The sequence below is a fragment of the Clinocottus analis genome, unplaced genomic scaffold (genome assembly GCF_023055335.1).
Source record: "Clinocottus analis isolate CAN_PGR_092001 unplaced genomic scaffold, fCliAna1.0.p SCAF_14, whole genome shotgun sequence".
In the NCBI taxonomy this organism is placed as follows: Eukaryota; Metazoa; Chordata; class Actinopteri; order Perciformes; family Cottidae; genus Clinocottus; species Clinocottus analis.
The window spans coordinates 15,974,340-15,999,176 of record NW_027175865.1 but is presented as its reverse complement, the minus strand read 5'-3'; the positions used below and the strand labels follow the sequence as shown (position 1 = coordinate 15,999,176).

At 44.8% G+C, this 24,837-nt stretch overlaps 1 protein-coding gene across 1 annotated transcript in view; it reads right to left on the bottom strand.

The window, feature by feature from the left end:
* khdrbs3 (KH domain containing, RNA binding, signal transduction associated 3) overlaps positions 1-24,837 on the bottom strand; it is an 89,052-nt gene that overhangs the window by 10,173 nt on the left and 54,042 nt on the right. Inside the window, exons 4-7 of the mRNA XM_068576378.1 lie at positions 22,458-22,604; positions 20,871-21,010; positions 15,559-15,739; positions 5,758-5,840 (exon numbers count right to left, since the gene is read on the bottom strand). Coding sequence (XP_068432479.1) covers positions 5,758-5,840; positions 15,559-15,739; positions 20,871-21,010; positions 22,458-22,604 — 551 coding nt within the window. The remainder of the gene's footprint in view (positions 1-5,757; positions 5,841-15,558; positions 15,740-20,870; positions 21,011-22,457; positions 22,605-24,837) is intronic.

Genomic DNA, 24,837 nt, shown 5'->3' with positions numbered 1-24,837 from the left:
AGACAACAATACAGTGAAAATGGCCGAGGGGGAGGGGAAAAAAGAAGCAACGTTTCTCCTTTTCCGACTATTTAGTATGAAATGAAGCTCACATAATTTCAAATGGAATCCCTCCTTATGGATGCACTGGTGATTGCTCAGTGTGGTGGCTGATTGCAAAGCTATCTCCAACGCTGACCCCCTGCTGAAGAGTCACAAAGAGTGAAAGAATGGCCTACAGCAAAGATTTGACTTTACAAATGAGCCTTCTCTCCGCTTTTGAACAGACCATTTATGTTACTTTCCTCTCCTTTTTTGCCGGGTTTGGGTACATAAAATTCTCCTCCAGGGAAAATACTGTCTCTTAGAAACCTGTTTGGGCTGTTACATTGAGACTCTCCGGGATCTGTGAAAGACTTTATGTCTTATTGCGGGAACATTACATTTACAACTTACACTATGCCGCCTTTTGTCTCCCGACAGAGCGAGAGGTATAAATCCCGCCCTTCCTTCCCTCAGATGGTCTAATTCCCGCCACAGCACCTGTCACTCATCCTGACAAGCTGTCTACCTTGAAGAGAGCATCGAGGTACCCAGCGACGGTGAAGCACCGTAGGCGTTTTCAGAGGCAGACAGCTAACACAACCAATCTGTTCCAAGATAAAACACAATCCTGATATTCCCATTGTACTAAATGGGTGTTGTCTGCCTCGGGGCCCCGACACAACAAGCACGCCTCAAAGAAGCAGCAGCGGCTAAGGCAGTGTGATCAAACACGTTGCATCAGCTGCAGGTACAACGCAAAGACTTTCGGGGACGGCGTGTTGAGCGCTGACACACTGGCCCTGCTTCGGCACCGGAGCGCAGAACGAGTCATCGCGACGCATCCGCCATCCGATACCCGGCATTTACTAGCCGTAGCATTAGCTCACCACTGTGCCGAAACACAGCCTCACATAGCTGCAGACCCCTAGTTTAAATAATAAACACTCACACTGATGTATGTAGAGGTCTAGAGCCGTGAGACCAGACAAGCGGAGCTCTCTGCCGACCCAACGTCTGGGGATTATTAAATGCAAAGCTGTTGAGGGATCGTCCTCCCTAAGTGTCTTTGTCTGGATGTGCACGCAGGTAGATTCCACATGGACAATTACACACCGGTGTTTGTCAGTGTTTGATCAGAGGACCATGATCAACCGTGCTCAGCTGATCGAGACTCAGACAGCACTGAAGGCGCAGGTAGAAAATCCATGGCGCACCACTGTAATACATATATTATTGACATGTATATTTGTAGTATTTTGTAGTGTAAAAACAAGTTGTCCATTGAATAGCCAGGAGGTGTTTGTGTGTGTGTATGTGTTGCTTACTTCAGTAGTTTTGTGGCTCTTTTAAGGAATCAAGTCTAAAATGAAACCTAGAAAGGGAAAGCCAGCGCCTCTCCTCCTCCGTTCCCCTCCGTGGCCGTCTCTTGTACTAAGATTTACAGCCATTCCTCCCGGGTGCGCCTGCCCTTTAAAACACTGTCACACAGCTACCCCTCGTGCCCCCCGGGCCTCCGGGATCCAGCCGACGATGTAGTGTGTACCAAAGCAAGATGCGAGGAGGGAAAGGTGTGAGGTGTCAGCAGCCGGCTCGTCTCCGAGGTGTCGAGTATGAAATAACGCTTTGATCGCACACGAGCCGCGAGAGACGACCTCGCCGCGACCTCTCCAAGTGTCCGGCCGGGGCGCGCGCCACAGGCCGCCATCGCTCTCATTTCCCTACAGGGACGTCACCTTCTCCCCGCTGATGAAATTAAAGACGCTCCGCACACAAGCAACCGGCCTCCTCGACCTCGGCGCTCGATCGGTCGCCGGAGCGCCGCAGCTTCCGATGGCTCTCCTGAGACGAAACTCTCTGCTGCCGCCAACAACAAAAAAAAGAGATGACGGCTCGATGCTCCGTGTTGTATAAACACGGTAAGGAGACGCTGTGATCTGGAGGCCGGCGGACCCGACCGCCACAGCTGTCGCGCTGAGGTGACGTTCCACAAGGCTCCCTCAGGCGGCAGCTCGCTTCTGAAACATGTAAATGTTGTGAAATGTCTTCGAGGCGAACCGGAAAACAGCTTCTTCTTTTTTTATTTAGGTCTCATGTCTGATGGTTGTGAGCGACTAATTCTCCTTTCATATTCAATTATGTCTAAACTACTCAATTCTGGCTGTCCTGTGTGGCAGTGTGTACAGCACGGGGACACAGACTGTCTCGTCTCATTTGTCAAGTGGTTGCTGTGTTTTTTTCTTTATTGGCCGTAACGTGAAGTATCACATATCAGCGTCACTGCCCAACAGTGATATCACAGCAATACGTTAAAGTCCGTCTGTTTTTATTATGCAATTATAACATACACGGAAATATTCCATCCATAGTTTTTCTTGGCTGTAATTCAGGAAGACGTATTTAAGTGTTACACTGTAAAACTACTTTAGTCCGACTTACAGAGCGGCGTTTTAAGGGCAACTCATACGATCACATTGCGGTGCATCACGTTTGTAACGCCAACATATTTCCTCCAGGCAGATGTTGATCTCACGACACACACGTCTCACGCTCAGGATGTCAAACATCAACGCTTTGTCCCGCCCCTCCGCGTCCATACTCAGGGTCATGATGAGATGCAAAAGGCCGAAAAATATGCCAAGTAGGAATGTGATCTTGTCGGCGTGTACGTTTAATATTTCATGCTAACATAGGTACGTCTTGGACGTACAGGAGCAAGGTGAAACCAAAGATCTGCCCTTAATATGAACATCAATATTTGATAGTTAGTACGTTAAGCGCCATGCCCACTAGCAGTGCTAGGGTGAGAGTCTTTTTGTATCGACCTCCTGTTTTAAAATCCTGCAGATCCCTCACAAATCTTTGTTGATCAATTATGTAAATGATCATAATCATCAAACGGCCGACCAACTAATTGGAGTCCTCTTTCTGGTGACGCTGCTTCCGATGAAAATAAACCCGTAATTACCTCGGATTAACTCTGTTCAAGCACGTATGGCTAAATGTATTTCATGTTTTATGGAAATATATTTCAAGATAATGAAGGTATCAGAGAATCCACTGATGCAGCATAACAATCTCTTTTTTTCTTCTAACCATCCCCCTTCCTTTCCCTTCCTGTTCACAAATGGCAGGCCTGTTTCCAGCACGAGCCACCGGGGCAATAGCGTGCCAGAGAGACTGTAAATTGTTCTGCTTGTTATCCTCCGGCAACCACGAAGTCAGGGCTCCGATTGGTGACTGGGAGCTCCTTAGGCCTGAGAAACATTGTTAGGAGACTTCTCCTTCACACAGACACACACACACACACACACACACACACACACACACACACACACACACACACACACACACACACGCTCCCTACGAGGCCCTGCTGCTGCAGCTGGGAACGGATATGACTTTGCTCGGGCTCGGGGGTGAAAGTGATGCACCTTTGTCCATCAAGAAGCTAAGCAGGATTGTGACTGTGAAGAGGACACGATGGAGGGCGGGGATTATGTTGCAGTATCGAGTGCAGCGTAGCCAAAACGGAATAACTAAAAGGTAATAAAAGGATAATCCTTTTTTACATTTACGGACGTCTCTTCCCATGTGAGAAAACGCCAGCAATACATCTTACATCTGAGGGCAAAATGGCCAAAATACAATCAATTCTGGTCAAGTGACAGAGATAGTGCATGAAGCTGCACACATGCACAATGTCCGGCTGCAGTATCAGTAACCTTTCAACTAAATCCAGGACACAGAAATAAGAGGAAGAAGTAAGTGAATCAGCTGTCTCTGCAGGCACAGGCTTCCATGTCTGGGCCCTATTAGCTGCTTTGTTTCCCACCAGATAACAGACATGAAAATCTCTTTGAGTCGACCCAGCCTCCAGCCTTCATATGATGGACTCCATTTTTTTTTTTCCTTCTGCGCTGCCACCTTCACCAAAAACACCCCACCATTATTCAAGAGGAGGCTTATAAAACAAATAGCTCCAGATTCCTGAGGCGGACCTGCGCTCCCCCCAGCGAGCACAACCACCAACACTTCAAGATACAACCATCAGTGTGTTAGAGAGGCAGCGGAAATGTGCACGTGTGTGTGTGTGTGTGTGTGTGTGTGTGTGTGTGTGTGTGTGATGTGGCCCCAGCAAAAGAGATAGCACAAAAGATGGATGAAGCCCGGGTGACAAACATCCTGACACCACGACAAAGGGAAACATCGACCACCTCGCTGCCACAAAAGCCAAAGGACAGAATAATGTACCTTTTTCTTTTTTCTCTCTGTCTGTTTTCATCTTTTCCAACTGCTGCCAATACAATCCTTCTTTTTTTTTTGACACACTAAATGTCGCAACAATCACTTTTTCTTGAAAGTGGCACAGGCAGACGCACATAATTGTGTGCTGATGAAACAGGGCGGGACAGCAACAAACCCAAGAGAAAGACGTTGACCTTGTGCGGCTTGTAGAGCGTTATCGCTCCCTGGATGTAAGAAAATCAATATTTTTGCATTTAGCTGTGTAAGACTCTCTGTTAAATGAAGCAACGGCTGTTTATTTTGCATTGACATGAAAAATACATCGAGCAAAGCGCACCTTTAGTCGCGCATTTTAAAAGGTGATTAAAACAAAGGATTTCAATGTCCAACGTAATGAGCCGGCACGTCGCCGAGTCCGACCACGATTGCTTTATTCCCCCCCCCCCACAAAAAAATTAAATTATCAACTAATTTTCCACATCGTTTTAAAAAAAAAGTGGAATTCAAGGTTGAAGTTGTCTTTTATGAGTCTTAATCCTAAAAGACAACTCAGAGGTCAGTTAAAACATTTCACACTTCACAAAATACTTCATTAACACAAACTGTTCTTTCAAGTTTCAAGCAGGGCAGAAAATGAGCACAAATGACTCCTAACAGCTCATGCACCATCATCCAGCTGTTCACCAATCTCTAGCTTACCTCGTGTTCTCTCACATTGACTTCAGCCCGATCGGCCACACTGCAGCACATTTTCTGCCTTCTCTGTGCTGCTCATACGTTTGTATTTTAGACTTGGAGAGACAAACATATGCCCTGCCATTGTTGTGTTTTTCCCCGGGTTTGAACTCTAATGATAACCAAGTCGTATTGAGTCATTTAGTCTTTCTTGGTGCAGTCAATTTGCCACTTTATTAGGTACACCTCGCTAAAGATCCAACGGAGCTGCAATAAGTTCTCCTTCTGAAGTTCAGTTGTTGTTGAAACGGTTTGGGAGAGCTGTTGATTACATGTTATGTTCATTTGGGAGGACGTAGTTTGTTCCTGAGAAGTGTTTCTGTTAATCAGACGACCCTCATGGTGTTGTTAGAGTCATTATAGAGCAGCGCGTGCTCTCGTTCAGTAGCGAGAGCAGCATTGAAGTGCTAAGGCTTAAGTTTGTTACGCGCTAACCTACTCTATTCATGTTAACTCCACAGGTTTGCATGTAGAAATGTAACGTTTAAGAAACGTAGACATCTCCTTCCGACCTCTCCGGGTATCGAGCTTCACGATGACGAGCTCAAAATGCAGAAAACCACTCTGAACGTGAAGGAAATCTAAAACAAATGCATCGAGAGTTCATGTAGCAGCGCTGGATACGAGGCTATGCTATGATGCTAAGCTATGATGCTCTGCTATGATTGGCGCATCTGCGTTCAAGGGGGCGGGACTTGGCAAAGTCACAAAGCCTTAGAGAAACAGGGGTGTACAAATAATAGCAGAACTTACTTCTGTCCTTGAGTGCTGTAGTTGTTGTCATACGATTCATATCCTTGGTCATCATAAGTCGTTCCGTAGTCGTCTTCATATTCCTGAAGTAACAAAGACAAGAAGCAACCGGTTTAGATGTGCAACCTGTTGAGATGCAGAGCGAAGAGCTCGGTCAGGCGCGTGTTGGACGTGAGCTGCTGTGTGCTGCACCGCTGGCCCCCTTGTATTCTACTTTGAATATGTTCTTCACTATCTCTGTTTGCCAGGAAGATCGTTTTGACAACACGTTGCAGTACGCCGAAGCCTTCAGCTGAGCGCAGATGCAGGTCAAACTGTTGATTGGTATAACGGCCCGTATGCAGCGACCGCAGCCCTGCCCTTGTCTTCGTGTCGACTGGCTGACGGTGGGATGCAAAGACTCTCGCTGTGGCGATGTTTCATCAGCACCTCAAAGGATGAGCCTTGAACATCTGTTTGTGCTCCAGCAATCTGCCCCGGCCCCCCCTTCTGCACTCCACCCGGGCTCCCGCCAAGAGGAACATCAAAGCGAACCAGTGCCGCACCCGTCCTAATTTGGGATAAATGGGATTTATGTTCCACAAAAGGCGTCGACCCCTAGCGACAAATCTCTCGTCCCCCGCACACTTCTTCGGCTAATTCCATCTGCCCCTGATTTGCATGCTCGAAATGAACGTCTGTGAGATTTAGCACCCAGAAGTAAATGCTCATCACATCCATATTCTTATTAAGGCCCTAATTCCTGATTAGAAACATGCATTTGCCAAATGACAGCATTGGAATTGACTCTTTTATCTGTAATCCTGCAGAAACTTAGTGTGAAGATGTGAACTGGAGCTACTTTCAACAAAGAGACCCGGATGTTGTATCACTTCATTGTTTCTGGCTAAAACGCACAACACATGTTTTCTAACATCATGGGGGGAACCTGGCAGGTACGTTTTCAGGAATCACTTTCATACGCTGTGACCTCTCCTTCCTCATCCCGCCGGGCGGCTTTTAAGACTTGTTTGTGTTTCCTTTGTTGTTTGTGTGTGCGGGTGAGGTTTGTTTTTTTTTCGCGGAGGTCCGTCTATTTGTCTGGAGGTAGCTCGAGGGGGAATTGAAGTCCCTCCTCGCATTTGTAATTCTGCAGTTACAGGAGCTTTTCCAAAGTCAGCAATTCCCCCATCCTAATGCAAGGACCAGGTTTAGTCAACAACTGTACGTTTGAAAATATTAAACCCCTTTGAAAGCTTTCGAAATCGGTGCGAGCAACAAAAAACACACAGCGCAACTTTCTCCAAAGGGATGTCATGAAAAGCTCTTATTCACGGGCAGATCAAACTGTAGACCTTGATTTGCTATTTCCAATCATAACCTTTTTACTGCTTAATGAAACATTAAGGAGGCTGGTGGACATGGCTTCTGGAGGGAACGGGCTCGACAAGGCAATCTAAAAAACACTCGGAAAGTCGACATGGATTTTTAAACTTGGAAATCCGGAGTAGTACTTTTGCTTGTAGTCCTGGAATAATGAACATATAAAACAGAGCTGGTACAATAAAACCTTTGTGAAGGTTATACTGCTCTATTTCTGTTGTGTTTGGGCTGAATACACATATATAGCTACACATGTGTGTGTACCCTAACACTAACCACTGGAGACCTGATGGGGCGCTGCGTGTATCAGTAAAAGTCCTACGTTTAAAAAAGTTGAATTCAAGAGAAGAGTGACATTATCGTCACAATGTTCTTCACTTCACTTAACTCTGTTCAAGGTGGAGCGTTCGATTCTAATGGGATTCGACAGTTTAATGAGAGATAATGTCTCTTATTTGAGTTATTATATTTTGAGAATCAAAACTGAATCTGCACGCTAACCGGTAGCAGTTAACCAGAGAGTTGTATAGTTAAAGTACACAGTAAGTATCAAGCCTTCTCTGCTGGCCTGAACACAATCACAAAGCGATTTCATCATTTTATTGTTTCATTTTTTCAAGCTAATCAGCTGTCAAACTAAACAGCTGGCGTAGTGACCATTTCTACAGCCGCCACGGGTACGCGGTCGAGTTGTACTCTGTTGCCATCAGCTGCTTTCTTTCTATGAATTGTTCATATTTAGTAACATTTCAAAGTGTTGAAAATAAGCAATGCAACACAGTGTTTGCTCAAAGCCGCGGCTTAAGTCTTTGAAGCTGAAGCAGCTTTCACTGAAAGGCGTCTGCTGACGTGCGTTTGTGCGTTATAGGGATGTCACCTCATTTGAAATTGAAATGGCGTCTTTGTTTTTAACAAAAACACGACGTTTTTGTTGTCGCAAAACTCTAGGGATCATCTGTATTTCAATATATTTAAAAGTTGTCTCTATCATACCTATTGCAAGCTGGAATAAATAAGCATGGTCATGAATATTTAAATGATAGGAATCTCGACAGGCGCAAAGCCATGAAGCTGGGATTGTGCAGGAAGCCTCAGTTGTCAAGTAAGATATTTCCTTTGAGCAGAAAAACAGGAGGACAGTCAACATCTGTGAGAGACGACTAAGTCGCCTGTCTTCACCGTTTCTTGGATTGATGTCTTTTCCCCATAACTATGCTCGCCATTCGGACAGATGACGGTCATAAACAAGGCTAATGAAGGGACAAGCATCATGTTGCCTTCGGTTTACATCTTTAACATGTAATTCCAGACAATTAAACAATAACAAAATACTTGGTTTTGAAAGCTCACCTATGAAACATGTATTGTTTTACAGGTAAAACAAGACGGGGCGACGTATACATTATGCGTCGCATCACTTACATGTACTGCTCGGCTGTTCAGCATCTCTAAATAACTCATGGTCAGTGGGCGCAGGAATACAGAGGGAAGATGACATTCAGGAATGTATGAAGTCAAAGGACTAAACGTCTTGGTTTGAGGTACATCATTCCATCATAATAGGATCATTATTGCCTTCAGCGCTGAGTATTCAACGGGTAAAGACCAAGTGGAGCAAATCAAAATCAAAGGTTGGGGCGTCTGCTGTACCGATCTTTAAAGACACTGATATCATGAACTTTCATCACGATGTCCATTCAGACCAGTGATACAAATGTCAGTTGAGCCACAGCGGAGATGACGACGTCTCTCTCCTACACCTTCTGAATGTTTCATTTCTGCAATGGTTTAATTCATTCTGCGTAAGAAATAACAACTTCATGTGTTGTGTTATACGTGTATTAATATATTCCCATATCATGGAGGCGGCGAAGAGATGTGTTCATGCAATTCAAAAAGTAGTTCTCCTCCCCGGTAGAAACCTGTAGCGCTGACACTCTTGGTACTGAAGCATTACGCTGGGCAGACATTTTATTATTGTTGAAAAGAAATAGCTTTTCGTGTCAAAGTGTGTAATACGTTTTCTATTCCTGGAGGAACTTAAAAGGCTCTGGTATAGAGTTCAGTAACTTTACCTTGATGTCTTTTAAATTACTTTATATTGCCCACATTATATAAATATAGCTGTTGTGGCCATGCGACCTGTCACATACTCAACAGAGAAGCCATCCTGTTGCTCATGTGGAACACATTGACGTGCTTTAAAGGGCTTTTATCCAAAGTGCTGCAACAATTTGCCTCTCATTTAGCCATTATCACACACACACACACACACACACACACACACAAGAGTATAACAATGGTGGAAAGCTGCCATGCAAAGGCACTGGGCTAACCATCAGGAACAATTGAGGTTCAGTGTCTCGCTCGAGGACTCTTTGATATGCGGACGAGAGGAGCCGAGGACCGAGCCGCCAACGGACATCCTCTCTGCATCCGGAGGCCGTCCGGACAACGGTCGGACTTAATTTGTCAATTACAACACACTTAAGTTATTAGATAACACAGTCGCATTTAACACGAGGCCGATTTTATGAGATTGTACCACAGAGACAAAAACATTTGAATATGGCAAAAATGTCTGTTCTACCAGCGCCTTGAATCTTAAAAAGGCAATTATGAACCGTTACTCGTCACAGTACTCGAGTGTGACAAAATACCAGCTGATGTTGCCAGGAGGAACACCGCGGGGTCACTCGATTTAAAAATGTTCATCCACTCAATTAGCAACATTCATTAGAGGAAATCTTAATAATGTATCCTCTGGGACGATGGATATCAAACAGAACATTTTTACAGAAATCCATCCAGGTGGAAAGGAAAATGAAAATGTTGACTGAGGTTTTGAGGGTCTGTTCTGTTGGTGGTGAAAAGACGTTTCATTACCAGTAGCTGCTGAAATAAAGCTTCCATCTCACATTACTGACATCGCCAGTTTTAACGCGGCAGAGCGGCTACTAGATACCTCGATTAGCTTTCAGCACAAGCCACGTGCCGTTAGTGTTAAGAGAGTCCTCCTCGCGTCTCGATGACGACTCTCTCTAGGTGCTGTCCACTCGTATTGGACAACACGGCCTGGCATTGAGGACCATATTAAACTTTAACAATGGCATGTTATTGCCATTTATTAGGGCAGCTACTCTTTAATTGAGTTACAAGCTCGCTGAGAGCAGAAACATGCTCGTTTTATAAATCACACTGGCACACTGAAAATGTCTCTTTTCTTCGGTGTCTGACACAAGGGGGGAAAAACACCAGCTTTAAAATGGAAAGCGGGCTGTGATGGTAGTGTGAGTGAAGCTATTATAATATCTGATGTGTTTGCATTGATATACCATTTACTCAAAATATCTCGGAGAGCACAACAGCGCGACAATACTGCGACAGCGCTGTGTTTCCAACACTAAACAGGATTAGTGTGACAGTGAGAGGTTGCAGGGGAAAGGGGAGGGGGGGTTAGCAGCTCCTAAGTGAGTCTTTCATTTGTATGCCAGTGGATGGCTGAGAGGCGTGTTGTTAAAAGATAAGGACTGGCCTCTGAGGCCACTGAAGACTAACAGAGGGCCTGGCACTGCATGTTACAACAGCGGTATCACAGCCGCTCCACTGTGCTCCACAATACCAGTGTAACAGATAGGATGCCACAGACACCCAGAGCAGGCTTTTTCAGACGCTGAATGTGTTCCCCGCGCTCTGCACTGAATCCAAATGAGTTCAGCGACACGTTGTCCTCACATGATGAACTTTGCGGGCAACTGCGCACGCCGCGTGGACCGCAAACCCCCCCCGAAAGGTGTCAGGAGCGCCAACAATAAAGCGAGAAAATTAAGCAAATCAAAAGAAGGAGAAAGAGCCTCGTTCTTCCGGATGACTTCAGTAGAACACCATCTGGTCAAAGAAAATGAAGTCTTGCCTCCGCACAGCTGTGCCGCACATAGCTCTTATACCTTCTCCGCGATAAAAGCAAAATAAGACCCTGTGATGTTGTTAAAAGAAAACAAAGAATGCAGTATCTGTAACCCTCGGTCATCCGTCTTGCTCTCAACATTTTCTCAAAGCTACGTGTCATTTATTCTGCTCTTCCTGCCAGCATATTTCAGAACGCTGAACAGGCTGGAATGTGCTGAAGCTTATTTTTTTCCACTGCAGTGGTAAAAATACTACTCAAGCTATCAGATTGAGGACGACAAAAAGTTGGCCCATGCATCAAGTTGAAGTATCACGAACCTGTGCACACTTGACAAATGTCTTTGCTTTTCTCTGTGTTACTTCACCACCTTTTGTTTTTGATCATGGCTAAGTTTTGAATGAAGCTTATTCACACTTGTCAGGTATTATCAGGGGGGATTCGTGTCATTAATGCATTCGCCCTGCAGAAACATCCGCACTGGGAAATGAAATCCAGCATCACTGCCTACGATGCAAGGAGCTGTACTCTGTTCTCTGCGTATCCTGTGTGAGTCATGGAGGCACGCGAGAGGAAATGCAATGAGACATGTATTTTATTATAAAATGGTTCCATGAAGGGATTCTACAAAATCAATATATCAAACGTGCATTATTTGTTGATTGACAGTGGTTTACTCCCATTTTTATGACCGTAAGATAAAAACTCAGCCACTCTGGATAGTAAATGCTAATTTTAGAATGCTAACATGCTCACAATGACAATGTTCAACACGTTAGCGTGTGACCATGCTAACTGCAAAATGCTAACATGCTTACAATGACAATGTTCAACACGTTAGCGTGTGACCATGCTAACCTCAGAATGCTAACATGCTCACAATGACAATGTTCAACACGTTAGCGTGTGACCATGCTAGCCTGAGTATGCTAACATGCTCACAATGACCATGTTCAACACGTTAGCGTGTGACCATGCTAACTGCAGAATGCTAACATGCTCACAATGACAATGTTCAACACGTTAGCGTGTGACCATGCTAACCTCAGTATGCTAACATCCTCACAATGACAATGTTCAACACGTTAGCGTGTGACCATGCTAACCTCAGTATGCTAACATGCTCACAATGACAATGTTCAACACGTTAGCGTGTGACCATGCTAACCTCAGTATGCTAACATGCTCACAATGACAATGTTCAACACGTTAGCGTATGACCATGCTAACTGCAGAATGCTAACATGCTCACAATGACAATGTTCAACACGTTAGCGTGTGACCATGCTAACTGCAGAATGCGAACATGCTCACAGTGTTTAACACGTTTAACGTCTAAATTTAGAGTGTTGACATGCTAACATTTGCTAATTAGCACTAAGTCGGGGCTTACAGCCGGGGCTGAATGAAATGAAATTAGCTTTGCAGGTGTTTGCTCATAAAACAAAGTGTTGGAAATAAAATATAACCTACTGGTGGCTGGAAAAGGTCAGAGGATCGCCAGAGTTATTACAATTCCCCCTCTGCTTCATCATGAATATCTATCTGTACAACAAAGATGTTAAAGTATGTTCACTATATATTTAAAAATCAACTATGCTGCTGGTGGTGCAACATGAAACATTTAGATTCATTTTCTGGTGACCATGATTATCACCTGATCACTGACATTGCCATCTCATACTGCCGGCATGGCAAATATGAGAATAAAAAATGGATGTGCTATAGAAATAAATTACAGTAGCATATATATATGTGTGTGAGTGTGTGTGTGTGTGTGTCTAACTTAGTGGAAATTATAGATGATTTGCATTTGCAGGGGAGGCCATGATTACAAATCACAGGTTTTGTCCCATGTGGATGGGTTTCAATCTTATCTCCGTGACTGGTCTTGCCTGCCACACCAGTCGGATGCAGCTCCTTTATTACTTATATCTGAAATACTTTCCTAACCATTACACCCGGTTTAGATTAAAACTGCTACAAGGACAGCGGCACAGAGAACATGATTCAATTAACAATGCTTGGCTCTCAACAGGGCTGGACATGCGGAGAGGGGGATGTTTTTTTTTTTAATGCCACAACACTCAGCGAGGACGGGATTACTGTATCTGGAGGATTTAACATAAACGATACCGACCCACGTGCATCGCACATTTCTTGGTCTTCTCACCCAGAAGAATTAAACCTCCCGTGTGAACAAAAACAAACGCGCTTACATATCGCTCCAGAATTAACATGGAAGTGAAGTTCTGCTACTTTGATTAGCCTCGTCGGATTGCATGCTGGTGAAATGGGAAAACCAAAAAAAGACGACGTCGCGCAGCCTCGTTTTCTAAAAGGAGAATTACATCATGTCTAAATTGTTCTTCAGAGGGATTAGCAGCAGGTAAAGAAAGAGCTCTCAACGCACCTAATGAATTATATGAAATGAGATTTGGCTGCAATCACGGTAACCATTCAAGACTGACGGGGCTGCCAGGGCCGGATCACGATGTAATAGCATCTCTGAGATTTTGACTTGGCTACCAACTGGATTCAGGGTAATGTGATGCAGATACAAACTGCTTTACCAGAGGGAGATCATGTCAAACAAAAAAAAAAAAAAGATCATCCCGACAAAGATACCGTGCGCCGGATGCGTCATCATAACAAATTCGCCAGAAAGGTAACCCGCTGCTTTTCCAGTGAACAAGAGAGAGGAAGACGACGCCTCCAGCTGAAGAGACGTTTTGGCCCCGTGGCAATGCCTCACAGCGAAAAGAGAACGACGGCACCGTGCAGACGATTGAGTGATAAGCGGTGATGAATGAAGGCAACAACTGTAAAAAAAAAAACACACACACAAATTAATTGATGAATACAAGAGCCTATTTGTCAGCGCACGATGGAGAACACTTGTCCCGCCATGGTGATGTATTCTGATGATACAGGAGTCAAACTCATTCAGCCTCTAATTTGCAGCGATGTGGTTGGATTTATCATCCGGCAGATGTTGGGGGTCTTTTTTTTTTTTCCTCCCTCCACCCGGATACACAGGTGCAGGTGTCGAGGGGATGCAGTTTACAACTGTGACAATGATGGGAAACAGCTGGTCCAGGAGTCATTCTCTACGACCTCCACACATTTAAATTGCAACCTCTGAATAAACCTGTCAGATGTGGTTAGGTACGGGGCTGCCGGGGCAATTTCCCAACGCGGGCCACCTCCTCTCCTTCTATCTGCTAAATATGCGATGTTGATGCTGGAGTCCCAGGGGAGCTTGGCTTGACAGTGCGGCTGGGGACTCTCTTGGCAAATGTACAAAGAGTGGATTCGAAGCCTAATATATTCATCTCTGGCAGCTGTTGATATTACAGACAGGCTCCCATAAGACTGTGCAGGTAAGCTAAAAGAGCGAATCACAATAATTCACACTCTGCTAACTCCTCATGTCGCGAGACACAAAACTAAAGATGGTGGAGTTCAACTCCTGCGGGATGATGTTTAAGCAGCTGTGCATATTTCCTGCTGAAGTGGACATCTTTAGTTCACCCGTCCTATGAAACAACATATTTTCAATAGGAGCGACGGAACGAAGGGATGCCGCCCCAAAACAATGGAGATCGGTGCAATTCCAACATCGAAATGAAAACATTTAAGACAAGAACCGTCTCCCTGCTCGTGTGGACCATTCAAACAGCTTGTTTTCATTGATTTCATTGGTGAATGTTTCTTCTGTTTCCAACCAACAACGTAATCCGTCCCCGTATCCGGATAGAAGACTGAACATTAATGGGCGCGGATGTTGTATTTTACAACTTAACATTCATTGGCAGTGCAATTACTGTGGCTTCAAAGCATCTCATTGATTCCATATTGGTAGACAATTAATGATGAAATATATTTCGACATATCATGATTGAAAAGGTGCAGGCGGAAGCAAAACGCTTATATATTCCAATCCTGAATTCTTATCAATTAAGTTACACAATAATACCACACCATATGTTTCTTTAGCTCCTCCCCCTTCTCCTCTTCCTCAATAGTGAGCTCTGAAATGACAATTATGACTGTTATTGAACTCAAACTCCAATAGGCTGAATCTGGTATCAGATACCATTTCTTTTAATGAATAACTATTCAGTACATTTATATCGCAGCATTTCTTTGCTATATTTTGTTTTACAAAGTTAAGAAGCCGAGCAAGATGTTGAGAACGCTCTCTCACGCAGCTGGTCTCTGACGGGTGAACTCTATGGGCTGGTGTTCGACGCTCAGGTGTCGTCCGCCGCCGCTGCTACAGCAGCTCTGCGCTATTGATTTGGGCCTGAAATGTTTGCATTGTTGACTCCTAATTGCATGTCTTAATTCTGTGGTTTAATCTATAAGAACGCCACAAAAGAATGATACATGTTTTGCACAAGGTCCCACAGATCAAAAGAAGCTTGTTCACTCAGATATTCACTTCAACCAAAAGAAAAGCAGCTCATCCTCCCCCCTGAGAGCCTGGCGCGAGCCCATTTATTGTGCACGAGTTGTGATCTACTCACATATTCGCCGTATGTGTCCTGAACTATGGGAGGAGCCGGCCGGTACCCGGCGGTTGGCGGGGCGCCTCTGGCTCTCTGGACCCCCCTCCCTCTGGAAGACGGGGCCCGGATGGGCGGGGCTCCTCTGGGTGCTGCTCCCCGGGGCACCGCTGCATGCAGAGGAGGAACTCCTCCTCGGGTCCTGAAGAGAGAGAGAGAGAGACAAACATCCGCCCAGGTTTAGAGGAAAGAGCAGAAAGCATTGATTTTTTTTGTTGTTGAGGGGAGTGTGATGAGGTCTGAATATGGGCACATAGATCAGGTAACATACAGTGTATCCTCTTTCTACACATGTTGATTTTAAAGCATTAAAAGCTACCACAAGGATAGTGTTATGGATCATGAACACGAGACGCCAATGCATCCCCAGGTCTTTATGCTGAGGTGCTGTAATTTATCATGTTTGGAGTCGAGCTGCCTCGTCTACTTTCACTCCAGCTCGTGATTTTCCTGCATCGTCGGGAAAGACTCGGTGCAGCCGCAGCGATGCACCCGTTTACATTCAGCGGCAGGTTCCATGTGTAGGTGGAGAGACAGAGGGAAAGCGAGGGTGGAGGGCAAGTCGAGAAAAAGTGAGTCACGTCCATTACTCAAAACACAGCATGTCTTATGGCTGAATCGCTTCCCTGCCTATTAAGTCAAATGCAGACGACAAAACGGCGATGGATGTTTTCTTGTCTGACATTTTGACAGCGAGGAAGTGGAACACCAACCCAATTTTCACCGTTAATGTTTTCGATACTGTGGCGCACGTTTGTGCTGTTTGATTTCCCCTTTGAATGTTTAGGTAAACCGGCATAATACCCATAAAGCCCCGCCGCGAAAATAGCTGCGACGGGATCCGGAAATGTGCAGCCATCCAGATGGATTAACACAGAACCTGAGTCTGAACGGCACTGTAATGACGATGGAAGCAAAGTCAAGCCGCTCTGTTGGAAATCAAAGGCAGTCTGACCTTGTGGTTTGGTAATGTGTTGTTTGAGCTTTTTTTTTTTTTTTTTTTACACCGACTGAGCTTCCTTTTTAAAAGCAGTTAGCAGATCTGAAGGAAGCAGTGGAAAACCACCAAGGTTGTTCTCCGGGTGATTATCTCTCTATGCTTTTCCATTTCTCCATTATCATTGGTAAAACATCACAGATTTGGGTCAGGAGGAGGGAAGAAAAGGGAAGTCTCTCTTAATTTCCTGACTAAAAGGGGACAGCGGAGGATGTTTACTTGATGGAAATTGGACCACCCTCAAGCGGAGGACCGAAAAAAAAAAAAAAAAGCACCGAGAGTCGATTCCTCTTTAACGGTGCAACTTCTCCTCCAGCGAAAGACAAAGAGGAAAATGTGACAGCTGCAATGAGTCAATCCAGAGCACAGCGGTGACAATCCAAAGAAAAAAATGTAGAAAAAGGCCGTGCAACTTTCCGGTCAGGAGCCAAAAGGACTTGCGTCTCCACACACACACACACACACACACACACACACGCTGAATTATAATCACAGTGTAATTTAAAACGTAGCCGACTGTATCGCGACACACACCGCGTCTGTGACCTTGTTCATCTGAGGATCTGATGAAAGAAGTGTTTTCTTTTCCCAATACAAAGAACAAACAACAAAAGGCTCTTTGTGTTTGACGCAGAGAAACTAAAAGTTTTCTAATGGCCGTGAGCATTTTTTTTATTTGTAGTCCTGTGAGGTCTCAGAGGAGCTGGAACGAGTTTGTGTTCACAGGGAGAGGAGATGGGAGAGCATCTCCTGGAGATCATTTGCATATACAGAAAGGCTTTTATGCAAATGTGACTTTGCATCACTGTGTACGACCAGACACTATTTACTATCATTTCTGTTTTTCTATTAAAGCTACTTGCTCACTTAATGGCCCCTCCGACCTATTTCGGCACACATGAATACTACTCTCAGCTAAAATATGGCGGCGTCGGAAAAAACTATTTCATTTACCAAATGTAAACTGCCTGAATCACAGAGACCAGAGTCCCTCGCCTCAGATAAGAAGCTCCACATTTGCCCAAATTCAATTATGTCTCATGAAACCAGTTCAATGAGGAAGCACTGGTTTAATGACACCAAGTGCTGAGGATGAGTAGATGTACAGCGTAGATTATATTTAATAAAGATAAATCAATGTGTCACGCGCCACCTCTCCAACAACCACTTTAGTTGATGGACATAGTCGGTCAACAACATAAAGCTGAACATTTATAATCTCTAACGACTCCTGTGCTTGTTGCTCGTGGTCGCCGACCTACGCACAATGGATTCATACGAAAAATAAAGCAGTGATCCTATAGCTCAATATTTACTGTTCTCAATTCTAAACTGTCTTTAGTTTCGAGTAGTTTTTGTGGATTTTAAATACTGCAATCAGTAATGGAACTAGTAGGGCTACTAGATCGGTGATCTGCATAGCAGCTCTCAAACCACCGGCCCCTTTGGCCACGCTCCCACTTTGTTTTTTACCCCTGTGATTCTTTTCTCGTGAGGGTTTTTATTTCCAAGCAAAGCGAGTAAGCATAACATTGACTTTTTATTTGTTTCTCATTCAATTAGCGACTGCACTTTGACGAAATGACTGCGTGGAGTTTGGAGTGAACGCCGCTCTCGTCTACAAAGACGCCGACTCGTTCCGTTTTTTTTTGGAACGCGACAATAGACGACATGGCCGAACACGTGAAGCAGTATGACGAGGGCGGCGGGGGAAGGCGGAGCGTTCGGGCGCTGCACTCTTGATGACATTTCGAGGGAAACGAATGGAAACGAACACAAAAAAATGGAACAAAGTACTTGGTTCATGCGGGACATCGACAGCAGACATTCCTCAAAAAAACTTCTGCAGACTCACTCGAAACTTTATTGGGGAACATTTAAAAAAAAAAGCAAACATAATACACAACAAAATATGTTTTTAACAGTCTGGGAACAGGTTTTTAGGAGACGGCGCTGCCAGCAGAGAAAACTCTATCGTCTAGCCAGTGGGCTCCGGATAGTGTATTTATTTTTGGAGTTTGAGTACGATGGTCGACACATTTTATTCCTATAGTTTGAACAAAAACAGCACCATAATGCACGGTGCACGTGGGTACCAGAGAGGACGGGGGCTCACTTTATTTGATGAAGTGAACAAGGAGAGATTGTTTCAGCTGGAACAGTATCAGGTAATAGGCTGGGAGTACAATATAGGAATGGATCGAAGCCAAGAGGAGGGGCTGAGTGATCATGAAAGAGAAAGGGGAGAAAGAGTGAGATAGTCCCCCCGATTGAATATTCTCCAAATTGTATTGACAGACAAAGCAGGACTCGCCAGCGTTGGATCAGATGTTTTTAGCGCTCGGGTCCATTTGGTTTCTTTCGGTGCACAGAAAGCAGCCCGGTAAGTTCAGTGGCTGGGCGGCCGTGTGCACGGCGCAACTTTAAATGAAAGCAGCGGTGCTTTTGGTTTGTAGTCTCATGCCAATCATCTGTGCCTTCTGCCTCCTCTTTGTACTTCCTGCTGAGGTCTGCACACAGTCAGCAGGGCTCATTTTTCTGCCTTCTGAGGAAGTGATTTGCTGCTATTCATTCTTGTGGAATGCGAGACAAGACTTCCACATCCAGAGACAGATTAAACAGGACACCTTCAGTTTTATTGAAATATGTCCCGTTCAAACAACGTTGTGTCGGTCTGTGCCTTCACATCCTGATACACTGTTGCCTCCTGCCAGCCAGCAAACAACTGGAGGTGATGAAACAGGTTGTTTGTCGTTTAGCCGTAGAGGTATGGGTTCTTTAAGTTTAGAACAACACAACTTCTCAACATCTAGAAAGTCAATCTGGCCCACTTCTCAAGACGCAAGGCCAGCAGAACTTTAACCCTGAAACACCAACGCCGGGTTCATGGGCGATTGTGATGACGCTACTTTCATTGTGTTGTTTTTGTCTCAGTTGTGTGGGTCCTTGTGTAGCTTCATGCTGCTCATTGACGTTATTGTCTTATTGAAGGTGGGCGTGTCTTATTGGAGGTAGGCGTGTCTTATTGAAGGTGGGTGTGTCTTATTGAAGGTAGGCGTGTCTTATTGAAGGTGGGTGTGTCTTATTGAAGGTAGGCGTGTCTTATTGGAGGTAGGCGTGTCTTATTGAAGGTGGGCGTGTCTTATTGAAGGTAGGTGTGTCTTATTGAAGGTGGGCGTGTCTTATTGAAGGTAGGTGTGTCTTATTGGAGGTAGGCGTGTCTTATTGAAGGTGGGCGTGTCTGATTGAAGGTAGGTGTGTCTTATTGAAGGTGGGCGTGTCTTATTGAAGGTAGGTGTGTCTTATTGAAGGTAGATGTGTCTTATTGAAGGTGGGCGTGTCTTATTGAAGGTAGGTGTGTCTTATTGAAGGTGGGCGTGTCTTTTTGAAGGTAGGTGTGTCTTATTGAAGGTGGGCCTGTCTTATTGAAGGTAGGTGTGTCTTATTGAAGGTAGATGTGTCTTATTGAAGGTAGATGTGTCTTATTGAAGGTAGGTGTGTTTTATTGAAGGTGGGTGTGTCTTATTGAAGGTAGATGTGTCTTATTGAAGGTGGGCGTGTCTTATTGAAGGTAGGTGTGTTTTATTGAAGGTGGGCGTGTCTTATTGAAGGTAGATGTGTCTTATTTAAGGTGAGTTGGTCTTATTGTTTCACCCTCAATCACTAACCTGATGTTAGTGATAGAGGGTGAAACAATTCTGGATGGGTTTTCACATTGAGGGAGAATTTTCCTTCACAGGACAAAGCTCACATGTCCCAGGAACATGTGGACCAAATAACAAGTTCATAGCTCCATTATTTATATTTTAATCATGTTTTATTGACAATTCCCTAATTTTTCACTTTTTTTAAGGGTCCATCCATGATACCATTTATCATTTTAGGAGAAGAGATATAGAGTAAAATACTTCAACTTGCCTTGTATTGTTGTATTTTTAGAAATTTTAATATACAAAATGTATATGTATATTTTATCAGCTACATTATAACGGGTGAAATATACCCGACGTTAGTGATAGTGTGACTGTTTTTAAAGTTAGTGTTCTAGTGTTAATGCATGTCCATGTCTTGTATTCATAAAACCAGACAAAGGACCAGACAGAGGCCAGTTGTAAAGGGTCTGTAACTCTAAATGGCAACGGTAATACTCTACAAATACCGTCCAGTAGCTCCTGAACTGTAAATAACACCTGTTCCCCAGCTGCACGAACGTGCACGTACACACACACACACACACACACACACACACACACACACACACTTGGAGGCGGGTTACCTCGGTGGCCCTGGAACAGGTGTCCCTCTTCCTCGGGCGGCAGGCTTGCCCCTCACCGATGGCACCTTGGCATCCTCTGAGCCCCCGTTCAGGTACGTGAGCTCCTGCAGCTGGGCCTGCCGGATCTCATCGTTGTAGTCCTGCACACACACAGAGAGGCGAGCGCGTTCACACACACACACAAACACACCGGCAGCAATGGACTCGCTTGCAATTACACTGTATTAAATTCCTCCTCTATCTCCAGGGCCGCAGCCCCGGGAATATCTAATTAATGTACTTTACAGTACCGCCGTGACCGCCGCTCCTGAGGCTGCGAAACATTTCAGATCGCCTCGTTGATAAATCCTCGCGACCCCATTTGCCTTCATCTTCTCGCGGAGTTGCTTTCCCCCACTAAATTAAAGCAGGTAATTAACATGCAGGTTGGTCTTAATCATAAAAAATAAAAAAAAACATGATGTGATTGTCACGTGTCCGCTCTATCAATAAATATGTTTTATGGCAACGGGGGGGGGGAGAAGTGGCGTGCAGAGGATTGGGGGAGGGGTCTGCTGATAATTAATAGGGAGATGTAGATCATCATAGCTCTGAGCACTGGAGAGAGCATCCATAATGAATGCAGGGAGCGTAAATACGCTCCCTGCTGCATGCTGCTGCCAAGAAGAGTTTGGCCCATGCAGGAATCCCCCTCCCTCGCTTTTGTATTCTCGTTGTACCCTCGAACTTCCCACTCAGGATCGCACGCGCGGATCTTCAGACGCTTTCCACAAAAGTGTGAAAGCAATAGAGCAGGTTGCCGTTGCTCTCTTCAGTGTGCACAGCGCGGAGGAGGAGTCTCATGGAGGTTCTCCAGGAAGAGGGAAAGGGAAACTGTTCCCCTCTGAGGTTTACAGCTTGAAGTTAAGGGGAAGTCGGCTTTTGGCAAGACGCCAAGAATCGGCAAACCGCGCATACGCAAGCTAACCTGTTAATGTGACGTAAACATGACTTAGTTTTATATATGTAATATGTGAAGTTGATAAAGTATTGGTTTAAAATCATGGCGCCAGAGACAAAGTCACATGTTGGCCACGTCTTATTCCCTAAATCCAATGCCGTAGTGGACCAAGTGCTGATATTGAACGAGTGAGCCGAAGTCTGAAATGCCTCTTCTCGTATTCTTCTACCTAAAAAATAAAAAGCAACTGGCACATTAGTTATCTTTCTTAATAAAGTTCTTGAAAGAAAAGAAATCTGCATTTCCTCTTTTGCTGCATCCACCCGTACCTTCGCCCCGCGCAGAGAGAGAAATGACATGCCGTCGTGTAGATGAGGTAAATAACATGAGGCCGTTTAGTTTGTTGAATAAGAGAACACGCTGGAGACCTGCTCTATAGGAAAGAACACCTTGAGTTAATTACTTCTGTTGTGATCTGGAGCTATAGAGAAAATTGAATTAAACAAAATTAACTCGACCTTCAAAGGGGGCGGAGTGTGCGGTTGGAGGCGCCCCCCTAATATAATGGTAGGGGGGCGCTGGGAAAGCCGGAAATAGTCTGTGTGTGTGTGTGTGTGTGTGTGTGTGGAGGAAGAAGGGGAACCCACCGGTATCAGAAACTTCTTGATCTCCTCCAGAGCGTGACCCATCCTGACGTAGGCCTCGGCCGGCGGCGCGAACACCTCGATGAGGACGTGCAGGTCTTCGTTCAGGTGGTGGTATTTGGCCTCGCTTTTCTGCCGCAGCTCTTCTTCCTGATGGTACGGAAACAAGTTTGGCGTCATGTATATTCTCCGTCGAGGGAACGAGCGTGCGTTAGCTGTCACAGTCAGCGACATTTATCTTGTGGTTTTTTTTTCTTCTGGATTTTGTCAAGGATTTACTGCAGCGAGTTTTCACACAATGAGGTTTGATGCCTCGGTGATGGAGGGTTTGAAAAAAAACCAAAAACAGTCAGACAGACAATATTTATGTGTGTTCTTGTAAACATATATATTTGCAAACAGGCAATCCCTACAATTTGCTTCACTGCGGCTGTCACATTTAACCGATTACTTTTGTGGTCACACAGCTGCCTGTCCTTGTAACAAATGCACAGATAAAGTACGAGCTCTCGTGCACTTCATCACCATATATCATCATATCTGCTCTGCTGACTGCATTTTTTGTGGGAGGCAAATAATATATTTGATAGCGTGAAATAAGTTATTTTTAACAATAGTAAAAAAAATATTTAAAAAAGAGGGTTTATGTTGTAGAAGACATGTTTATATTAGCCAAGAGTCAAGAAGTGTGAACAGAAATATATATATATATATATATATATATATATATATATATATATATATATATAGCCACCGAAAGTCGAAAGACATCACACTCTTAGACACCCTCTGACTGGGAGGTGAGTCCCGGGGAAATGAATTGCACAAAAGACCTCAGCAATCACCACAATGCACCAAAGAGACTAATTAAAAGTAAAGATTCTCAAGGATTAGTAAATTAAAAAAAGATCACAATCTTAAAATAGATGGTATCCATGCAAAACCTCCCTCCTGCTAACACATCTCTGCACTACGACTGTAAATCGCCAAAGACATTTTGGTTGCAGATGGTGGATTGACCCCTTGACCTTTCCTTGCTTTTGCACCACCAGCAAGTCCGAACCTGTCACTCCACCACTGGAATATCTCTCCATCTGCAACACGGATTGACGCTGATGGCGGTCCGGTCCTTCGTGTCCCTCAGGGGATGAACCGTAGTGCCTTTGCTAAAGCCCTGACTTCTGACTCTTGGGAGCTGTGGGATGGATTAGCATGCAAATTTGGTTTTCATATCCTCAGAGACGTGGCCAACGCGTGACTTTGCATCTGGCTCCATGATTGGTCCGATTTCAAACCAACGCTTTATCAATCGGACATGTCGGTTCTTTCTTTACTGTGCAGCCTCGCAGATCCACCATCACGGCAGATGGTGAACGTCAGTGAATGAAGACATTCGCTGATATATGCTGAAGAAAAACGACCACGTATGCCCGGAAACAAAGTTCCACGACAACCCATCCGACAGTTTCGAAGTGAGTCGCACATTCGGACGGCGGACATTATGTTTCGGTACATCTGTCCGTGTGCAGTCGGTCCACGGCGCGGATGCGGGGATGTCGATCAGCTTGTCGGGTCCGACGTGTCGCGCCAACAAAGTCTGTTCGAGACAACTGCTGCACCAGACTCGCGTTTCACACGACACCTTTATTTTCATGCGTCGCTTTAGCAACTCAAACTAAGTCGTGTCTCACGACACCAGTCTGGGTGAATGTAACGTTTTCTCCGTGACAGAGGACGACTTTGACGTCTTCGCTTTGGATACATCACCAATCCTCTGTCGATGCCGCAGAGGGCGTCAACAAAAAAGTTACGGATTTTTAGCCTTTAAACAGTTTTGGGGTATTTGTTGTTTAGTTCCTGTGTACTAAAACCAGTAAAAGTAGAGCGTATGCTGCTACTTTTCCTGACTTCCTTTAATTTAAAGTCCAACAGAAGGATATTCCATGTAAACAGTGAGGGCTATTCAGGCCCGACAGAAGCAGGCCAGTGTAACGTTATTGATGGCGAGAAATAGGACAGCGAAAACCCCAAATGTCTCCCGCCACATTACACAAAGGAAACTACAGGTTTCGGCGTCCCAGTTTCTCTTTCATAAAAAAAAGAAGAAGAAAAAAGTCTTCTTTTTGGTCTCAACTCGATGGCTGCGACTTCCTCTTCCCCTTCTCTCTCTCCAGCACCATGCAAGCCAGTGTCTCTGATGTCACCTAATTATAAATAACCTTCTTTTAAGAGAGCCTGTGGTATGTTAATGATATGTTAATTCCCCCCCATAAATCTGTGCTTTACGAGCAGAGGGCTCCTCAACGCACGGCACCAGCGCTGACGGAGCTGACGCTGTCGAGTGGGGAGCGTGAGCAGGGTGTTAGAAAGAGACGACTGATTG